We start from the raw sequence: 19,778 nt of genomic DNA, 5'->3' as shown, positions 1-19,778 counted from the left end.
TAAATATTATATTAAATAAAATGAATAAGAATGAATTATTTACAAATGAGAACGAGAGGCTTGCTTATATACCAAGCAAGTGTCTCTTCATGAAGAGTCATGTCTCAATTAGACATGCCTCTTCAACCTAATTACTACTTAACTAATAATTATTTAAGCTTATTATCATTTATATTATTTTGCATTATTTATATATATTTTATTCGTTACAAAATCCTCCCTTCCTTTCCCTAGAGGACATTGTACCTTACTTAGGAAGCAAGCAAGCTCCATCCTTCAAGCCCTTCCGCAAAGTGATTATTAAGTCTTCCACAAAGAGATTATTCATTTTTTTATCCTTCATCGGCGACTCCATAATATACCAGGTCTCCTCCCATCGGCGAAAGTTCGTAAATAGAAGGGAGACTTCGTTGAGATGACAGTGGGCTAAGTCTCCATTTGTTTCCCTTGGCCTAGCATTTTCCCTTTAGGAGTCCCCTTTAGGTCCCCTGCTAGTTTGAATGATAACAGGCACCATTGGTAGAGCTCATGCTTGGGTTTTGCTCACGTGCTAATTTGTAAGTCTCAGCGATCTTTTGCATTTCGATTTTTCTTTTGTTTTTCTCGTGGCCATCAGAGGCTCTTACTTTTTCTTTTACTTGCTTCAACCTCCCAAGGTGCATTTCCAAGCCCTACCTAAGGTATGAGGATGTGCGTATACAAAATCCCAATGAACCAATGGTCAATTGACCCAAAGAAGGGAGGTAATAGAGGTTCCTAATGTAAGATGGAAAGTGGTAAGTATGGAATAAGGATAGATGGGGCTACACTATCTCAATCATGGCTTCCCAAGTAGTGCCCCTTCCTAAAGCCATGGGCCATTAGGGGAGGTCCCACTGGACTAGGATAGAAAATTAACCCCCCATTTAAGGTGAGGGAACAAGACAAAGGCCCAGAGCCTTCCTTCTTCCAAGTCATCCCATAATCCATGCCAAAATGACCAAATACAAACAAGCATAGGCACCCGATCGCATAATGAATAAAGTACATTTTGATCAAAATCCCACCTTCCAACATGTACTCTTAACAAATGGGCGAGGAAACATATGACTGATGCAAATAGCGGAGATATGAACGGCATGTTGCATCAGCTACAAAGTGGCTGTCAGGGGCTGCCGGCTGGAAGATATGAATAGGAGAAAAGCTTCTCCTAGGGGTCACCCACTTTTGGCAGGTAACAGCTCCCACATAAAAAATGTGCATACCAATCAGCCAAGGGTAAGTTCAGTTCTGTTTAACTAATCTACAAAACGCCTAAGTATAATCACTAAATCCAACAAATTCTGCTTCTGGTGGCTGCAGCTATATCACTGTCAATCCATAAATTTTAACATTGCTCTTAGGGCATCCCAATCCAGGTTGGAAGAACACAAAAGGGCACAAGTATATAATGCAGAGATAAACCCACTGTGTTCTAGTGTCATCATCCTTAATTTTGCCATATGAATTCAGTTAAAGGTATGATAATTATCCCTAGTCCTATAAACTCAATACAAATACATAAAATCATGCACTGTAGTAGACATATTCCTCAATTGTTTGGCATTTACCTGCTTGAAAATTGTACTAGTGCCAGAGCCTTCATATCCAAGTAACAAGAGCTTTTGAATCTTTTTCTGCTCCAAGTATTCTGGGACAGATCTGCTGGAATGATTATCTGTATTTTCTCTCGAGCCATGATAGTTCCTCCGAGGGGTAGGTAATGATAGTAAAGAGCATATCAACCTTGTAAATGCCTGCCTAGCAAAGACACAAACCCAGCTGCTTCAAACTAACATCAATGACAATATATTCTCTAATTACCCATTTAAGAACCTAGGAAAGGTAAGAAGTAGTGAAGAGGAAAATAACCATTAGCCCTAAAAAAATTCAAAAGCAAGATTTACCTTGCCCCATATGTTTCCTTTTATATTATTCTGACCTTCTTCTTCATATGATCCATTTGCATACACCCAGAAATGAGTGTCACGTGGGCACTGCACCCCTGCCAACTACACGAGGCAAAACATTAATTCAATTGAAATAAAAGGCATACAAATTGTTAGAGAAAAGCATGCTTTGCTCAAAAAATTTACAAGAAAGAAGCCTTCCAAAACAGAAAGATAAAGATGTGTTTCATGTAGAAGAACATTCATTAGCACTGTTTAAAAAGTGTCATGACTGCACTTATTGTAAACAACCTTTACATATAATACAGCATACATGCAACAATAAAATAAACAAATAGCTAATTACTGAGTAATATCTAAGACTTATCTAACACTACTTGTCGGTATGAGATAAGTATGTGACTCTAGCATCCTGCAGATTTAGCTTGAAGTAACCACAACTACACCTCTGGGATGCCCGTTATAAGCCACTGACAAACTAAACATCAACATACCCAAGATTGCATTGTCTATGATGCAATAAAACAGGTAGTCCATCTAGTAGTTATGCCTGATTAAGTCTTACTTCTCTCTGGATTGATCTATAATTATCTATAAGTTCTGCCAGATTAAGTCTTACTTTTCTGTGGATTGAACTATGAATGACACAAGGAGTATTTGAGAATTCTTAGTAGCAAGATTACTAAGATTCTGGCATATTCCTTGCTCTGTCATTGTCTCTTCTTCTTGTGGATAAGCCACAAGAGTTTGAACCTTTGCTTCTTTCTATTTCAAGCATTTCTCATATTACTTTCCATATGTCTTCTGATAATTATAATAAGTCCAAGACCAAGTTGTAGGAAACACCTATTGTGACCACATTTCAGTACCAGAAACACTGAAACAGGTACAAAATACCTTGGAAATGCCACCAGCAATACCGTATGCCATTTCCAATTCTGGAAACACCATAAAATATGGCCAGTTAAATTCTGAGGGCATTTTTGGCCATTTCCACTAATGTTGCAGGTACTTTTCTGGAAGTTTCCCGGCCCACCCAAGTGCCCATGAAGCGCACAGGACTGAATGAGAAATATCGCTCGGTCCAATGCCAACGACACATTAAGACAAAACAGAGATAGGGGATTGAGCTCTGAGGAGTTTGTCACCTTGGTAATTAATAATAATATTGAATTCTCCTTTATCTTCCTTTTCTATCCTTTTACTTAAATTTTTAGCATTACCATTAGCTGTTTCAGGATGTTTGAGACTGGTTCCAATCAATGTCACATGGTTCGGGTTCGAGTTTGGGTTCGACAACGATGAGAGTTCAATTCGAATTCGAATTTCTGGATAAGATTCGAATAAGGTTCGTCATTAGGTTCAAGTGTATATATATATAATTCTTATATTAATTTATCATTATATAAAAAATAAATTTTATTAATATTTAGTATGAACTTATTTACTAATATTGTAATATATGTGAGACAAAGGATATTAATAATAAAGTTGATGAAATAAATAAAATTAGAAAACTATAAACTACCGTGTACCATGGTTTGTGATATAAAATATATTAGCAAACAATGAATAATTTATAAGATGAAAAAATAGATAATTATAAACCAATCATCCGATACCTGGTAACTGTGGACCATTGTTTGAATGATAACTTGGGTGTCATGACAGAATGACTATGGTGAATATAGCTGCAACCTGAGTCGTAACAATGGAGACGCTAATTATTCGATCCAACAACTGAAACAACGACACGGTGCAGATGCTAATCACTCGATGCAGTAAATCAAACAGTGCCCCGGTGCAGAGGTTTGCAATAGCCTAGTCGGCGGGAGGCAGCTTGAGAGGATTTAACCCGTAAATTCCGAATGGAACCCAGTGAAACGTAGAAGAATCCGATTCAACTTCACAGCACCACGCAGAAGCAGCCGGTGACATATAACCTCAACGAACCTTTATAGCCGAATCATGTAACCTCAACGAACCTTTACAGCCGAATCCAAACGAACTTTTGAACTTTTTTGGGGTTTGTCGAATTTCGAACTTCAACCTTGAGTTTGACGAATCGTGTGACAATGGTTCCAATATCATTGACTTCATATGGAGTAAGTAGATTTTCATATCCCTTTCATAATTCACCAGATTTTAAAATTTCCACAATTTTGTGGTTGGCAGGACAGTAGGTTTTCCACTGTATTTAACCATGTATGAGGGAATGGGATAGGTATTAGTAAAGACCACCAAGCAATGAGTTTTCGCATCAAGTAAACATCTGTAGGAGCAAATATAGACATGGGTTTCCTTCTAAAATGTCATTTTTGTATCATTTTTATTTTTTTGCTTATTTTCTTGTAATATAATGTGTTATTTAAAAGCAATATATATATATATATATACTGCATCTCCCCCACATACCCATTTTGGGGGAATCACATTTCCAGGTGTTCCCATTTCGGAAACTTGTACATGCTTCCATGTTTCGTCCAACTTACGTCCAAGGGCTCTTGCTCTTTGGCTTAGACTTATTCATGGATGTTAATGAAGAAGCAGTAGTAAAGAAAAGATGACGACGATTTGCAGCTTTTTCAGTTCTCGTGACCTTTCATTATTGATCTGACCAATTCCTCCTATTGTAAGCTAATCTTGACTTGCCAGGCAAACTATAAGGAAGCTCAACAGATATAATGTGTAGGATATCAACTTCTCACTGTAGATTTCAGAAAAGTCCCTTGATGGATTTACCTTAAAAGTTCCACCAGGTCCCATAACTTCTTTTGGTTGCTGAAGGGCTCAGTAGGCTTCTGGGCACAGTATGGTCTGCTCTACAGGCAACATTAAGGGGATTACAACAGGAAGGGACATTTCAGTCTCCCATGCTTTATTTGCTGGTGATGTTTCAATTCTTAGCAATGGTTTAAAAAAGGCAGCAGAAGAATTTAAGTCAGCTTGGGACCCATGTAGTGCAGCCACAGGAATGGACATATATTATCTAAATCCTCCATTGTTTTTTATGGTATCTCACAGAATTTAGAAAGGGATCCAATGGTTATCTTACCTTTTCAATTAGCAAACCTTAATGCATGTATGAAGTATCTTGAGTTTGGCTTGAAACTTAATGCTTGTGTTGTCACTGATTGGATATGGCTATATAAAAGCATTGAGAAAAAAGGTACCAGGTTGGTATGCAGGATGGATTTCTATTTGTACTAGAGACTACACCAGTGTTTTGGTCTTCCTTGGCTTATGTACATGTAAGCTAAGTCACTGCAACAATTTTTTACAGTGTTGCGGGGGAGCGCTCGCCCCACCCTCGATCCCGCTCCAAATCCGCGCTCTGGGTAGGAGCGACTGAGGAGCGGGTCGGGAGAACACTCCCGTAAAAAAATTTGAGCCCCTTGCCTATTTCCAGAACGAAGCAGGGAGCGTCGCTCTCGAAGCGACGAGAGCGAGCGACGGGAGCGGAGACGCGCGGAAGAAAGAACAACAAAAATAAAATAAAATAAATAAAATAATAAAAACAAAAACAAAAACAAAAAAAGTTCGGCGGTAAAAAAAAATTGTGGAAATTTTGTGAGGGAGGGAGGGTTAAATAGACCCTCCCTCATTTCATTTCATCATTGTAATGAGTGAGAATGAGAGTGAGATTGAGAGAGGGTGAGAGAGAGAGCAAGAGAAAGCAAGGAGAGAGTGTGGAGCAAGGAGAGAGCAAGGAGCAAGGAGCAAGAGAGTGAGAGAGCAAGAGAAAGCAAGGAGCAAGGGGAGATTGAAGAGCTTGCAAGGGGAGATTGGACGCCAAAGAGGTAGGCTCTACAATATTGAATAGAGTGTCTAGCAATTTTTTTTAATGTTTATTCCTAAATAAATAAATAAATTTTTCTCTATTTCCCATTCCATTTTTTAAAATTTTGCAGATTCAAAACTTCAAATTTCAAACATCATGGTTATATTTCTTAGCATTTTCTTCTTCTTGGTTCCTTTTTTGGTTATTATGGTGTTGGAGAGTAGAAAAAGGAGAGTTGAAATTGAAAATGAAAAAGGGGGACATAGTGGATTTGATGAAAACCCCGGTGAGGAGGAGCTAGAGGAGAGTGAACATGAGTCAGCTCAAAAAACTAAACAAGACCAAACCCCATTGTGGAAATATGTTAACACGCCTAAGCAGGGAAAGGAGGTGGAATCACTAAATTTCATTGCCCCCATTGCAACAATAATTACACAGGTTCATACACCCGTGCCAGAAAACACCTCTGCAGGAAAATGCCATGGGATGGAGATAAACAAATAGGAATCAAAACTTGTACATGTGTGTCAACAACAGATAGAGCCAAATACATAAGGGAAGAGGAAGAAGCCCAATACAAATCTAAAAAATCAAAGGGTTTCTTTGAACCAAGCTCACAATCACATGCACAAAGAACTCCTTCGGCATCCTCCCAAGGCAATGGATATGGAGGCACAGGATCACCAGGTTTAAGGCATAGAAGCATATCAGATTTCCTTGATGAAGAGTGTAGGAATGATGTGGATTCAAAAGTTTACAGGTTTCTCTATGCATGTGGGATACCATTCAATGTTTTTCGCTCACCTTATTGGCACGAAATGGTTTCTGCCATAAATGATGCCCCTAAAGGATACAAGAGCCCTGGGTATGACAAGGCAAGAACCGTTGGACTTGATCATGAAAAAGCAAAAATATCACATTCTTTGAATAGAATGACAAGTTCTTGGACTGACCATGGGGTGTCCATTGCATCTGATGGATGGACAAATGTAAAAGGCAAGCCATTGATAAATGCTCTTGCTATGTCTGTTAGTGGTGCCATCTTTCTTTCAGCATGTGATTACTCAGACAATTACAAAACGGGCATCAACATTGCAAAACCATTACTTGATACCACTGACCGTATTGGGCCATACAATGTCATCCAAGTCATCACTGATAATGCTCCTAATTGTAAGGTAGCAGGAGCAATTATTGAGGATAAATGCCCCAACATATCTTGTTCTGGATGTTTGGTTCACACAATGAACCTTTTGATGCATGATATTATTAAGAACAAAAACAAACAATACAAATGGATTGGTGATTTGTACAAGAAAGGCAAACAAATGATAAAATTTATTACAAATCATAGCAATACCCATGGCCTTTTCCGCAATCACTCAAGATTGGAGTTGTTGAAGATTGCGAGGACTAGATTTGGTAGCTATTACCTCACCTTCAGGCGCCTTTTGAAGGTAAGAGAGTCATTGGCTAGCATGGTATCAAATCCACACTCGCAGGGACTAAAGGAAAGGGCTACAAATACAACTGACAGGCAAGGTTTTGAACAGGTGTAGGAAGCAACTCTTGATGGTATGTTTTGGGCACGTGTTAGGCAAGTATTGGATTTCACCAAGCCCATTTATCACATGATTCGGTTTGCAGATACAGATAAACCAGTGATTCACGATTGTGTGTGTATATGGTAGGATAAACTTAATGTTCCACTACATTGCTTGGCGTATATCCTTACACCAAAATACTACTCTACATCTTGGTTGGGCCAACCTGCACCAGGGGGTGGGGCTAGGGCCAAACCCCATATAGATGAAGAGGTATCTACAGGATATTTGCAAGCATTAGAAAAGTTGATACCTGACAGGGAGGAATGTGCTAGTGTGCGTCTTGAAATAGGCAAATACTTCAGTTGCACTGGTTTGTTTGGTACCTTTCAAGCAATGGAAGATAGAGACAAATTTGATGCTCTCACATGGTGGGAATCATATGGCGGCCATGGAATTTTGCCAAAATTGGCAAAAAAAGTTCTCTCACAGGTTGTAAATACTTCTTCTGTAGAGAGGTGTTGGAGCACCTACAACATCATACATAATGTGAAAAGAAACAGACCCAATGAAAACCGGGCAGAAAGCTTGGTTTATGTGCACTACAACTTGAGGTTATTGAGTCATTACTGTGATCGGGCTTATGAGGATCCAACATATAAAATTTTGGACAACCATCCAGAGGAAGCGGAACTTATAAGAGAGGAAGACGAAGCAACAACCATGCCACCTCCACCGTCCAGTAGCAGTGCTCGAGTTCTGAGTCTTGTTCCTTCGCTGTTGCCGCCTCCATCTACACCCTCACGTGGAGGGCATGTGCCTTCGGGTTCTGGTCATCGGTCTGTGCGGGATACTCCTAGAAGACCACCACGACCTGCGCATACATTAGACAGTTCTCGTGGCAAGTGCCACATGTAGTAGTAGATAATAGATTTATAGTTTACTTGTCTTTTCTAGTTTCTATTAGTTTTCATAACTGTTGAGTCTTAACTCTTTCATATCATAGTGATATTTTCTGTAAACAATATATGACTATGACAATTTAAGTTTGAAGTTTGAAGTTGGCAATTATAACTCATTGGTAATGATTCTGAATTATGAATATGATGCTTCGTGAAAGTTGTTTCATTTCATTTCATAGTTCATTTTATAACATTTCATTTCATGTTAGATATTATTTCTTGTAATGGTTAAACTTAGCTTACAAGTACAACTTTGGTGATCAATGATGATAAATGTTATATATTGAATTTTCAATTTTGAAAGCTTGAAGTTGAAACTTTAAGATTGATGAATCATGGCTCACAAGACTCAATATGTTGTATGTTACTAACTTGTGGACGTGGTTGATGAATATTATAACGTCTAGATGATTGATGTTATATGGTTGATGCTTCAATGATCAATCCATGGTTTTTTATGTTTTTTATATCTAATTCATCATTCTAAATGTTTTTGTTGACATATATGTATCAAAATATTAAAAATATTAAAAAAAAAAAAAATATATATATATATATATATATATATATATATATATATATATATCGCTCCGGGATTCGCTCCCAAACCAGGAGCTTTTGAAAATGTCGCTCCCGCTCGAGTTTTCGCTCCCGCTCCCTGCTTTCACTCCCGCTCCCAAGTAACACTGATTTTTTCGCTTGATATTCGAAATTCACCAAATTTGAAGGCATTTTGAACAAATTTGGCCCCAATTTATCAAATTTCAAATTGAAACCGAACTGGATTGGTAACCCAAAATTGAAGCGAAATAAATTCGGTAGTAACTACATGAGTTCGTTGAAATTCAATCCCAATAGAGTAAACAAAAAATGAAACGTAAAAAAACCCTAGACACCCATTCCATATGGTTCTCGCTTCTTGGAGGCTCAAGAGAGTTTTTCATTCCAGGTTTCTCTCCGGCACACACAGACTCCAGAGCCCAATGCTAGCTTTCTTACTCTGCTTGACATCTATGCCAATGCCCAACACCTCCATCCTTGCTCAGTCTAGATTCATCTCCAAGCATGGATTGAGGGTTATATCACACGAATCGAGGCTTGTTAGATCGTGATTTGCACCAGCACATAAACATTTAATAAGTTTCCCTTTTCCTCATTATACAGTTTTTAATGTGGTAGATGCAAAAAGTAAAACCTACATAAACACCTTAACAACTTATTTATTGAATTGTTATCATTGTAAGGGAAGCAAATAACTTTAGAGAAAACTTAGGACTCCAATAAACATAATCACACTTTTACAAATAAAGCTTTTTTTATAAGAGTTTTAAGCTTTTAGCCTTTAGGTTTCATGCTAACTCACATAACATGATGGCATGAGATACAGTGACCCCGGAAACAGGACACATTACATACATACACACAAATTTGTTATATATATTAAAAAATATAACAAATTAGTAAATTACACATACAAAAATGAAATATAGACAGATTCAACTTTTTTTAGAATTTAGAAACTAAAAACATTTAGAATTTACATTATCATGATACAAATTCAATTATACCACTTTTACATTTTAGCCTGTTGTCTTGCTAAAACAATGTTCTTTTCAGCATTTGAAACTACTTTGCAGCCCCACTCCTAGGCTAATGGAGCACTAGCAGACCTGAAGAAAATGGAGGGGGGACAACATCAGTGAGGGAATTCCTCCCTTTGCTTTCACCTTTCCCGCTTCTCTTGATGATTGAGCCATGATTTCGGTGAAATGAGGAAGACAATGGACTGTTGTAGGAAAAAACTTGAAGATTGTGGACAGATCCCCTTGCACAGCACTTGGAATCCCTTCTAGCACTACACAATAATCTTCAACTGCACTCCAAAACGTCTGACACCTCCAAACTGTTGAGTGAAATGAGCTCAAATGAAAGGGAAAACGTGTTTGTATTGTGTGCAGGTTTCCTTTACGAGGGACATGGTGAGGGCAGGTGTTTGGTAGGTGTCTTGTGAATAGGACACGTGCTCACATATTTGTGTCCAACCTGTTGAGTGAAATGAGCTCAAATGAAAGGGAAAATGTATTTGTATTGGGTGCAGGCCTCTTTTACGAGGGGCATGGTGAGGGCATGTGTCAGACACGTGCTCACATATTAGTGTCTGAGACACAGGATACAGGTTACGGGCCAAGTTTGGAGGTGTCCTATTACTTTGGAAATTTCATGCAAAGGTATGCCATAAAAAACACCAAAAATAATATGACAAAAAGATGTTCTTTTAATAAAATAAGTGTTTAGAAATCTAGGGCATAACAATTAGGTGATTTCTCTTCTCATGATAACTGCTTGTGAATGCTTTTTACTTCTTTAGATTAGGATCTTCTCTTTACTTAGATTAGTATAGTGTTCTTCGTCATCAAACCGCTACCAATGCATAAACAATAAAGAGACAAGAGACACAAAATGTAGGCGATCAGCCGGGGCCAAAACCTCTCCAACTTGAGAGGAAAACCCAAAATAATTATTCTTCTTACAGAGACTTCAATCGACGAATTCCAAGACATAGACCCTTGCCACAACAACCTCTCCAAGACCAAGTCACAAGACACTTCTTCACTGCTTCTTCTTGCCTAAATTAGCACTTAGTCAACCTGCTTTCCTTTCTTTGAGTTTCGGCTATCCTTCAAATTTCGGCCTCTAGGATCAGGTCTACAACTTTCATCTTCCTCGGAGCCCCTAGATGCAGCACGTGGGAAGTATTACCACCAATTTCATACCCTTGTTCCCTTCGCTTTGGATGGAGACTTCTTCTACTTCAACTCGGCTTGCATTCTTGACTTGTCTTCTTCCTTAATTCGGCCTCCTAAGATGACTGTCACAATCTTGACTTTTCCTGCAGCAGATGATACCACTCCTCTTCGCACGTGTGACAGATATTAGCCCAAAAATAGACCCAAACTAACTCGGCTTCTAGTTCTTCCTTCTTTGCTTGGAGAGAGACTCTTCTTATGTGATTCTCGCACTTCTTTCCTTGATTCAGATGCTTGACCGAATATGCTTCTAGGTGAGGCTGAGCTGCCCTATATATAGTAGTTTGTCCATCAAGAATAAGCCGACTTGAACTAGTGCCTACGCCGATATGCCTTTTCTAGAATCATCCTTAGGCCGACTTCAAGGAGTGTTTGTGACAAGGTCTTGGAGGGTTTATGACACAAATAAATTCTCTTTTACAATGTGTAACATACCCAAATGGGTCTTCAATACTTGACATTGACTCAATAGACTTTATGACTTGATGACCAAACCTAATAGCTCTCAATGGGAGCTTCTTCTAAAAATAAAATTCCTTGAGCATGAAACCCATGACTTGCATTACAAAATAATTTTATTTTTTTTCTTCTTTGCATCAATTACATAAAATCATAATTACACATGTCATTATGAAGACCGAACCAAGTTACCCTTTTCAATAATAAGAAGACGCAAATGGATTTAAATGGTCACAACATGAACTGGGGATAAAGACACTATTGCCAACGAGAAAGAATCAAATGGGCAAGCAATTAATTTCATGAAATTGTTTTAAATTAATTTTAAATTATAATTTACATGTATTTTCGTTTTTATTATTTTTGTTTTATCATATATATTTTCAAATTTTGTAACCTGTTGAATTATTACCGAAATTTTCACTCTCAAATCCTGTCGAACTTCAAGGTCATGGAACTTCAAGGTTGTCGAACTCGAATTTGAATTTGAACCAAGTGACTTAGCCTGTAAGCATCCTTGACAAGATGAGAAAGAAATGTTTCTATTATTTATGCAAAGGTAATAAATACAAAAATACTAGCCCTCTTGTCAAATGGGAGATGCTGGAAAAACTAAAGGATGAGAATGATGAGGGTTTGAAGCATTTTTGTACAGCTCTTGCAGCCAAGAGCCTGTGTAAATTACATTCAGTTAATGGACTCTGGAAGCAGGTCATGCATGCCAAGTCTATAGTAACCCCTCGATGAATGGAAAAGACAGCCAAAAAAATCCACAACTCTTCTATCATCTGAAATGTCCTCACCCTGGCATTCCCAATCATCATAAATTGGTTATGATGGAGAATAGGAAATGGCAGGAGTGTGAGACTAGATATGGATCATTGGCTGGGTTGTGAAGGACAACATAGATATCAGAAGATCTAATCCATGCCCTAAGGCAACAAGACATTTTCTCCCTTGCTGATACAGCAAACTTTGAATCTACTTCTCTCCAGCATCAAGTTTTGAAGGACGAGACTCTTGCTTTTGGACCCAGCTTTCGCTGAGGAATAGAAATATTTCATTCAGAAGCTGCACAAGAATTGTATTAGAATATCTAAGGATGATAATTCATTGTGTTGGTCAAGAAACCCTGTGGGTGTGGTATACAGAGGTAAATTAGGATGTATCGCAAGCTAAGTCAACTGACACGGGGATTCGGGATTTGTAGGATACGGGGATTCGAGAGTCGGATTCGGACACGTTGACCCCCCGGAACAGGACACATAGGATCCATTATATATTATTTTATTAGATATATATATATATATATATATATATATATATATATATATTAAAAATTAGATATTTCTTACACAAATTCTCATTAATGATACAAATCCATTGATTTCAAACATAGATCTTCATCTAGATGTTAGTTTTACTGTTTACAAAGTAAGTTAGTGAGATCATTGCTATCTGGAGGAGAATCAGCAAGCTATCTGGAGGAGAATCAGCAAGTAAACTAGTGGTGGAAACCACGTTTGGAAGATCATTGCACCACACAAGTCGAAAATATTCATTGCAAAGAAGATTGAGGAAAGGGCCCAGCTACTGTTATCTTTGGAAGTACACTGAAAAAATTATTCAGCATGTTCTCCTGAACTGTCCTTCTACTAAAAGAGTATGGAAGGATTTGCTTTCTCCCTCAGATGGTAAAGATAAAAGGGATGGAACCTCTCTACTTGATAGTCCTAAAAATTGGATGGAAGATGTACTCTGCGGAAAATCAAGCACTTCCTATGGTAGCATCATGGGGCATTTGGATTGTTAAAAACAGAAACATCTTCAACAACAAAAAACCTTTCCCCCAGTGAGATTTATTACAAATCAGATTTATTTATAAAGATGTAAACCTGTTTCTTTGAGGCAGCCCAGGCTCTTATTAACAAACAAGGACACTCCCTGTGGTTTTCTCAACGGTACCAGCATGAACAACCCAGTTGCCTGTGGAGCTGGCGATGTACTTTATCTTGCAGATTCACATTACAATCAAATTGGGGTTAGGAAGGCAATCCAATAACTGGGCAAAGTACCGTTCTCTCAGGCTTGCCTTGTAACAAGGTATCACTTCTCTTCAAGTTCATCGGGATTCAAAACTGCACATTAGGTGGGTCTCTGGAAGAACTACTTTGCATAACATTTTCCTACAGCCTTTTCTGGAATTGGTCCATCCGTGAAACGGAGAGTTCTCCTTTGTCTCCCTTAAACATATATTAAGAGAACACAGAGATGGAGGAGTCTTCCTTCAAGCCATCAAGAATTTCTCTTAGTTTACTGCAGTCCTTCCAGTTTCTATATTGGATAGTAAAACCCGTCTTTTATGACACATTATGTATGTATGGCTAAAGTGCCCTGTTACATGAAAATCTAGCACCTAAAGGCAATATGTGAAGCCTCACTAGGTGATCTAGACAATGTGCGACAATGGGAGTGTCACCACTGTCACCTTAGCAACTACTCCCCTTGTTTTAGTGATGGATATAATCCAACACAAATGAGGCTTCCCTTGTAGATCTTAGGGATTAAATAACTCAATCAAGTTAAGCTAAGAGAGCCCTAAAGGTTCTACAATAATTTACCACCAAAGAATAAGGTTAAGCAATTAAAATTTAGAGTGGATTTAAGAGTAATTTCCATATTTGAGTTCAAATGTTCCTATGGCTCTTCTAGAGGCTTAGATCAACCAATACAGGATCAAGATGGGTTCGCAAACACACATTCAAGAAATTACACTTCGCTATCATAAACTAGTTTGTGAAATTAGAATTTGCACCAATATAACATTTTATGGCAGCAGCAAATTTGGCCGCGGAAAATATGATAATGAAGTGTATAATGAGGGCTAAAATTATGAGAAAACAAGAGAATAAATTATAGCAATTTTCTATCGTTAAAAAGGCATATCACAGCACTAAAACAATGGACGTCAGCCCTAATTTAACACTGGAAAATGAACATAAAATGAGACTTTTGGATTTTCGAATTTATTCCTAACAAACCCTTACCATAGGAAAATAACATCCAAGACAATAAATGCTGAAAATGTATGATTTTGTAGTAATTAAATCCTAATTTACCCTGAACAAGTAAAAATTAATTTTAGGGTTGAAGGATTGACACATAGATAAGACTAGTGCCTTATCAATCTAGGGAAAACAGAATGGAGTAACAAATCCTTCGAAGAAAAGAGAAGGATATGGATTTAAAGAGAAAAGAGATGGATATGGGTTCAAATAGATCAAGGGATACTAACTTGTGTCCCTTAATCCTAACCCCTAGCAACCTTCTATTTCCTCAGACAAATAAAGGGAGGGAGCTAAACGTAGGTCACCTCAAATGAATTTGATGTAAATTTTGTTCTAGGAGAATTAAGAGATAGAAATAACAACATAACCATGGTGCATATTTAATAGCCCTAATCCATCAACAATAAAAAAAAAAAATTAAAGAAAGAGAAATCACATTTGGTAGCATGTATCATCAAAGTTCACCAATAATAATCAATGAAAGAGAACCGTCCACACTATAAAATCTCCCAAGAGACATGTCGATCAAAAAGGCTGCATATATAAGTGTAGAGACCTAAAAAGGGTGACATCGTCCGCAAAAGACAGATCTCTCCATCAAAAGGTGCAATAAATTGTCCAAGGGATATGTCTCCTCGTCAAAGTCATGTCCCATCATCAAAAGGTACCCTCTCAAGCCCAATGTCATCCTCCTCCAGCCCATGCCATGCAATAGGGCACCACATCATCATCTAGGATTCTAGGGGCAAGTTCCAATGGGAAACATCCAAGATGTTGGGGTTGGAGTGTCTCTAGGTGCATGCCAAGTCATCATCATGCCCAAATGCTAATCATCAAGTGTGAAATGTCCAAGGTGAAGTGGAATGCACTACAAAGAATGTGCAATCATCATCCATGAACTGTAGCAGAAGCATCATCAACATCCTCCAAAGAACCATAAACATGTCCTGACCATCAACAAGTACAAGCTCAAGGAATCAAGTAAGATCAACTAGCATGGACACAAGAGTCATTGAAGCATAAAAAGTGGACCATATTCAAGGCTAAAACCACATAAGAATATCACACAAAGTATCATCTTCAAACTTCCCATTAGCTTAAGACCTTATACAAGTTGTCATATTTAGCTATGGGAGGATCATCAAATGCCCCTATTAGGTGCTCCCAACCCTAGGGCAAGGTGCAGTTCCTAAGTTAACCCTTCAATCAATAGGTGTCTGTGATAAGTGACATGATCTGAGGTGTACTTCATGAAATGTGCCATAGTCTTATACATGGGTTATGCAAAACAATCATCCATGAGCGCCTTTGTGGAGGGAGTGCTTGCATTAATTGAGTCACCCTTTCCTCTAGACTACTTTTTCCACCCTTTAATTAGCTTTTCCCTTTACTTTGATGTGGCTTGCTTAGCAAGTTTTCATTGATTTCATTTCAATCCCCTTTCTAGATGGGAAATTCATTGCTCATAGCGATTGGTATGTTTTCTTTAAGTCCCTTTAACTTCAATAGGCATATGTGCATAGGACTAGGCTGATGGCCTCACATGACGGGGCAGAGCTCATGTTACTTGGCTTTTAATCATCATTCATCCCTTGCCACCTTTTTGCATTTATCAATTGGCATATGCTTTTAATTTCTTTCTCTGTATAATTGCATCAACGTCTGGGCATTTTCCAAGCTCCTCTTCTCATAGGATGAGGTAAGCAAGGAACCTGTATGAGCAATTGACAACCAAACAAAAGAGAAGACAACGGTTTAGGGATAGATGGCATGCATTAAGAATGGAAGTATGGGGACACTCTACTTCTATCAAGGCCTCCCATTTGTGCCCCTCTTAGATAGTGAAAGAAATTCCCCAAGGTGCTTGCACTTTACTCAAAGGAAAAGATGACCACCGAGGTGAAGTAAGCAACAAGTACCACCTCCAAGCTAAGTTGCTTGATGCGGGGAAACGGGTATGCGTTTCTGAAACAGAAATGCACTACAATCATGACCCCCTCATCCAACCTCTTCATTGCCTCATTAGTCCTCTCTCCATCTCTGATTGGTCATTTGACTTCTGGACAGAATTTTAGTGCGTTTTGCACAGGTATTTGGCACAAGAATTGGTGTTTGCAGGTGTTCCAACCATTGAAGAAAATTTTGACAAGTTGGGCAAGTGATCTTCGAGGCCTAGACCCTTTGGTTTGACCGCTAAACCCTTGCTCATTTCACTGTTGTACTTTAGCAAGTTAAATAATCCATGACAGTGATAAAAGGCATTTCAAAGTGACATAAAAATCATATCTAAGACACCACAGACATTGTCAAGTCACTTAAGCAACTTGGGCATTAATTTCTTGGCATAGATCTAGTTGTTTTAATGACTGTTATCTCTGCATACAAGGTGTGATCAGATCTGATATAACAGTGAAAAGTGCACCATAAGAGAGCTAAAGTAATCAAGATCTTGTGTTGGCAAAGTTTATTTGGCATTTAGGCTTCTACTGCTTGCATTGGACATCTTACTTTGTATCTAGGAATGCTCTAAACATAATTAACTTACTGCTGTCATAAATCTATCTAGACATTGGAATACAAGTTACATAAGTGCTCTTATTGCTTTACATTCTAATTGGTACTTGTCTAAGAGATTTTAAGTACTATTGTGGAGAGGGTTGCTAAGCATTGGTTATTTGGAATCATCCAACACTTGCTTGTCTTTTGTAAGCTCTTTTTCATAAGACCATTGACTTTACACTAAATCCACTCATATAAGCACTTAATCCATAATTGAACATCATTGTGTTATCTCTTAGGTGAATTTGTGAATTTGGTCACTTTGGGTTAGAAGCATCTCCTAATAATCATTTTATCTTGTCTAATCATTGAAGAATATTGGCTAAAAACACTTGCAATCTAATTGGTTGTGATTTAATATCTTGGCATATAAGTGTTCTTTACTAAAAGGCTTCCAATCTATTTGAATTGGTGTTAAGTAACATTGAGCATCTCTGTTGTAATATTGACATTTATCTCATTGAAATATTTTGGAAGCTTTTAATTGAAGTAAGAACATTGACAATCTTGTGATAGCAAATCGTTGGTATTTTGGTTAAATCTTTCTAAGTGCTTCAATTATCATTGGATAAGTTATTATGGGATTCTAGCACATCCCGTAATTGTTGAACAATTGTATATTGTGGGTATCTATTGTATCTTATTGGCACTTGGTGACTTGGCACACTTTCTTGTCATTAAGATTATATCTTATTGATAATTACTTGTTAATATAACTTAAAATCAAGCCATAATTAAATACTTAAGCAACTTAAACAATCTGACAACACTCACAATCCTTGCATATCACTCTAAGCTAGTCTTGCACTTAATAAATTACCTCCAACCGTAAGCTTGGTTTACAAACATTTAGCACCACCCTTTGTCAATTTAGCTTGAGGGACTTCACACCTATTTAGTGGTTAACACGATGACCTTGCAGTCATCAGAGCCACAATCTCTGTAGCGCCGAAGACATCGAGTGGTTGGAACACAGGGGGAGGTATTGTTAATCAAGCCTTTGCTTGCTTCCTATTGGCTTCCATCCCACAACCTACTCTAGAGACTAGTTCCAAAACAGTTAAGAAGAAGGTTACATTTAGAATAGGCATCTAACTTAAAATCAACCAAGATTTTGCATTTGCACTTCATCTAGGACAGTTAAGCATCTAAGCAGCGATTGTTCATCCAGTTACTTGGCATCTAATTGGTAATAAGCAAGAAATTGACTCCATAAGGCATTGGTCTCATATTCAAAAGTAATCTAACCCTTAAGTCTTGCTAAAATTAACTAAGTAGCTAAGCCATTCAATCATGTCCCCGGACTCATTGGTTGTCAACTTGTCTTTCATATTTGTATTTCCATAGGGACTGCCCCCCATAGCAAAAATTAAGTAGCTAGGCCATTCAATTGTGTCTCCCGGACTTGTTGGTTACCAACCTGGCTTTCATATTCATATGTCCATAGGGACTACCCCCCATAGTTTGTGGTTGGGAGAGAGCTAGAACGGAGAGGTCAGGGATCAGTGTGACAGCCCCCAACCTGAGTCGTTGTCACAGTGTCTGTGCAATCTGAGCAACAACAGGTTGCACATGTGGAGGAAGCTTCCTCGCACCTTCTTGTGGTCATTCCTCATTTACCATAATTGACCCATGACAATTCACCCTACTTGAGCCTCCAACAGGTATTTTTACACATCAATTAGACTTCGATTATGGGAGAGTTAACATTTAGTTTAAGGTGTGGTGCTATTTTTAGAATATCATACCTTTGGAGTTATTCACCTACATTATGACCTAGATTGTAAATTGATTCCCCCACCCTTGAAGCTAGCAAGGGTAACCATTACATGACAGTGCATGTTTGCATTATTGATTGCATACTACAACTATTTGGTCATTGTTACCGCTCAAACTAGCAGGGGTCCTAGGAGGAGATCCTATGGAACAACTACCATGTCAAGCACAACAATGGAACGATAGCCCACTATCACCTTAACTAAGGCTCCCTACTCTTTACAGACTTTCACTGATGGGAGGAGACCCGATATGAGAGGAATCACAATAATGGATATGTCAATGAAAATGACGAAAGGTGATTCCTAAGGCTTCTTCACAAGAGAAACTCAATTGTATGGCTTGCTTGCTTTGGAAGCAAGGTGATGGGCTCTCTAGGAAGGGATAGGTTATGAGAGTATGCTTTGCCAAGATGGTTCCTAGACCTAGGGGTCTTTGTGGAGACTTGGCTTTTATGTGATCTTTGTGAAATTAGAATCAGCAAGTTGCACAACCACAAAAGGCCAAGTGGACCCAAAATATGGTCAAGGGTATGGAGTTATCAACCAAGAATGTACTTGACCTAATTAGTGAAGGGAAGAGGATCAAAAAAAAAAATATATATATATATATATATATATATATATATTATTTTGATAATTTAATGTTATGATCCTAATGAGGTTACTAGCCAATGGGAAACCAAGGGCAAGAATTGATCTTCGAGCTAGGGTTTGAGATATCTCAAGATCCCACTGTCGGAATTTCGTGAAATTTGGAGGGCTTCTAGAGGACACACCAGCACAGTTGTGGGAAAGATATTGAATTCTTTTGATGGCTAAATCGTGAGAGAAATAAGCTTTAAAGATGATCACCTATGGAAGATTAGTGCCTAAGAGCCCAAGGTTGTCTTGG

At 38.2% G+C, this 19,778-nt stretch overlaps 1 protein-coding gene across 3 annotated transcripts in view; it reads right to left on the bottom strand.

The window, feature by feature from the left end:
- The window catches only part of XLG3 (extra-large GTP-binding protein 3), a 206,562-nt gene that overhangs the window by 147,944 nt on the left and 38,840 nt on the right, over positions 1-19,778 (bottom strand). For all 3 annotated transcript variants that reach the window (XM_089459158.1, XM_089459159.1, XM_089459160.1), the window contains 2 exons: positions 1,926-2,030; positions 1,590-1,775 (listed from right to left, as the gene is read on the bottom strand). In XM_089459158.1, the coding sequence (XP_089315284.1) occupies positions 1,590-1,775; positions 1,926-2,030 (291 nt within the window). The remainder of the gene's footprint in view (positions 1-1,589; positions 1,776-1,925; positions 2,031-19,778) is intronic.

The sequence above is a fragment of the Pinus tabuliformis genome, chromosome 7 (genome assembly GCF_031772625.1).
Source record: "Pinus tabuliformis cultivar Carrire ecotype Pingquan chromosome 7, CPIR1, whole genome shotgun sequence".
Lineage (NCBI taxonomy): Eukaryota > Viridiplantae > Streptophyta > Pinopsida > Pinales > Pinaceae > Pinus > Pinus tabuliformis.
Note: the sequence above shows the minus strand (reverse complement) of the source record. Positions and strands in the feature narration are given on the sequence as shown.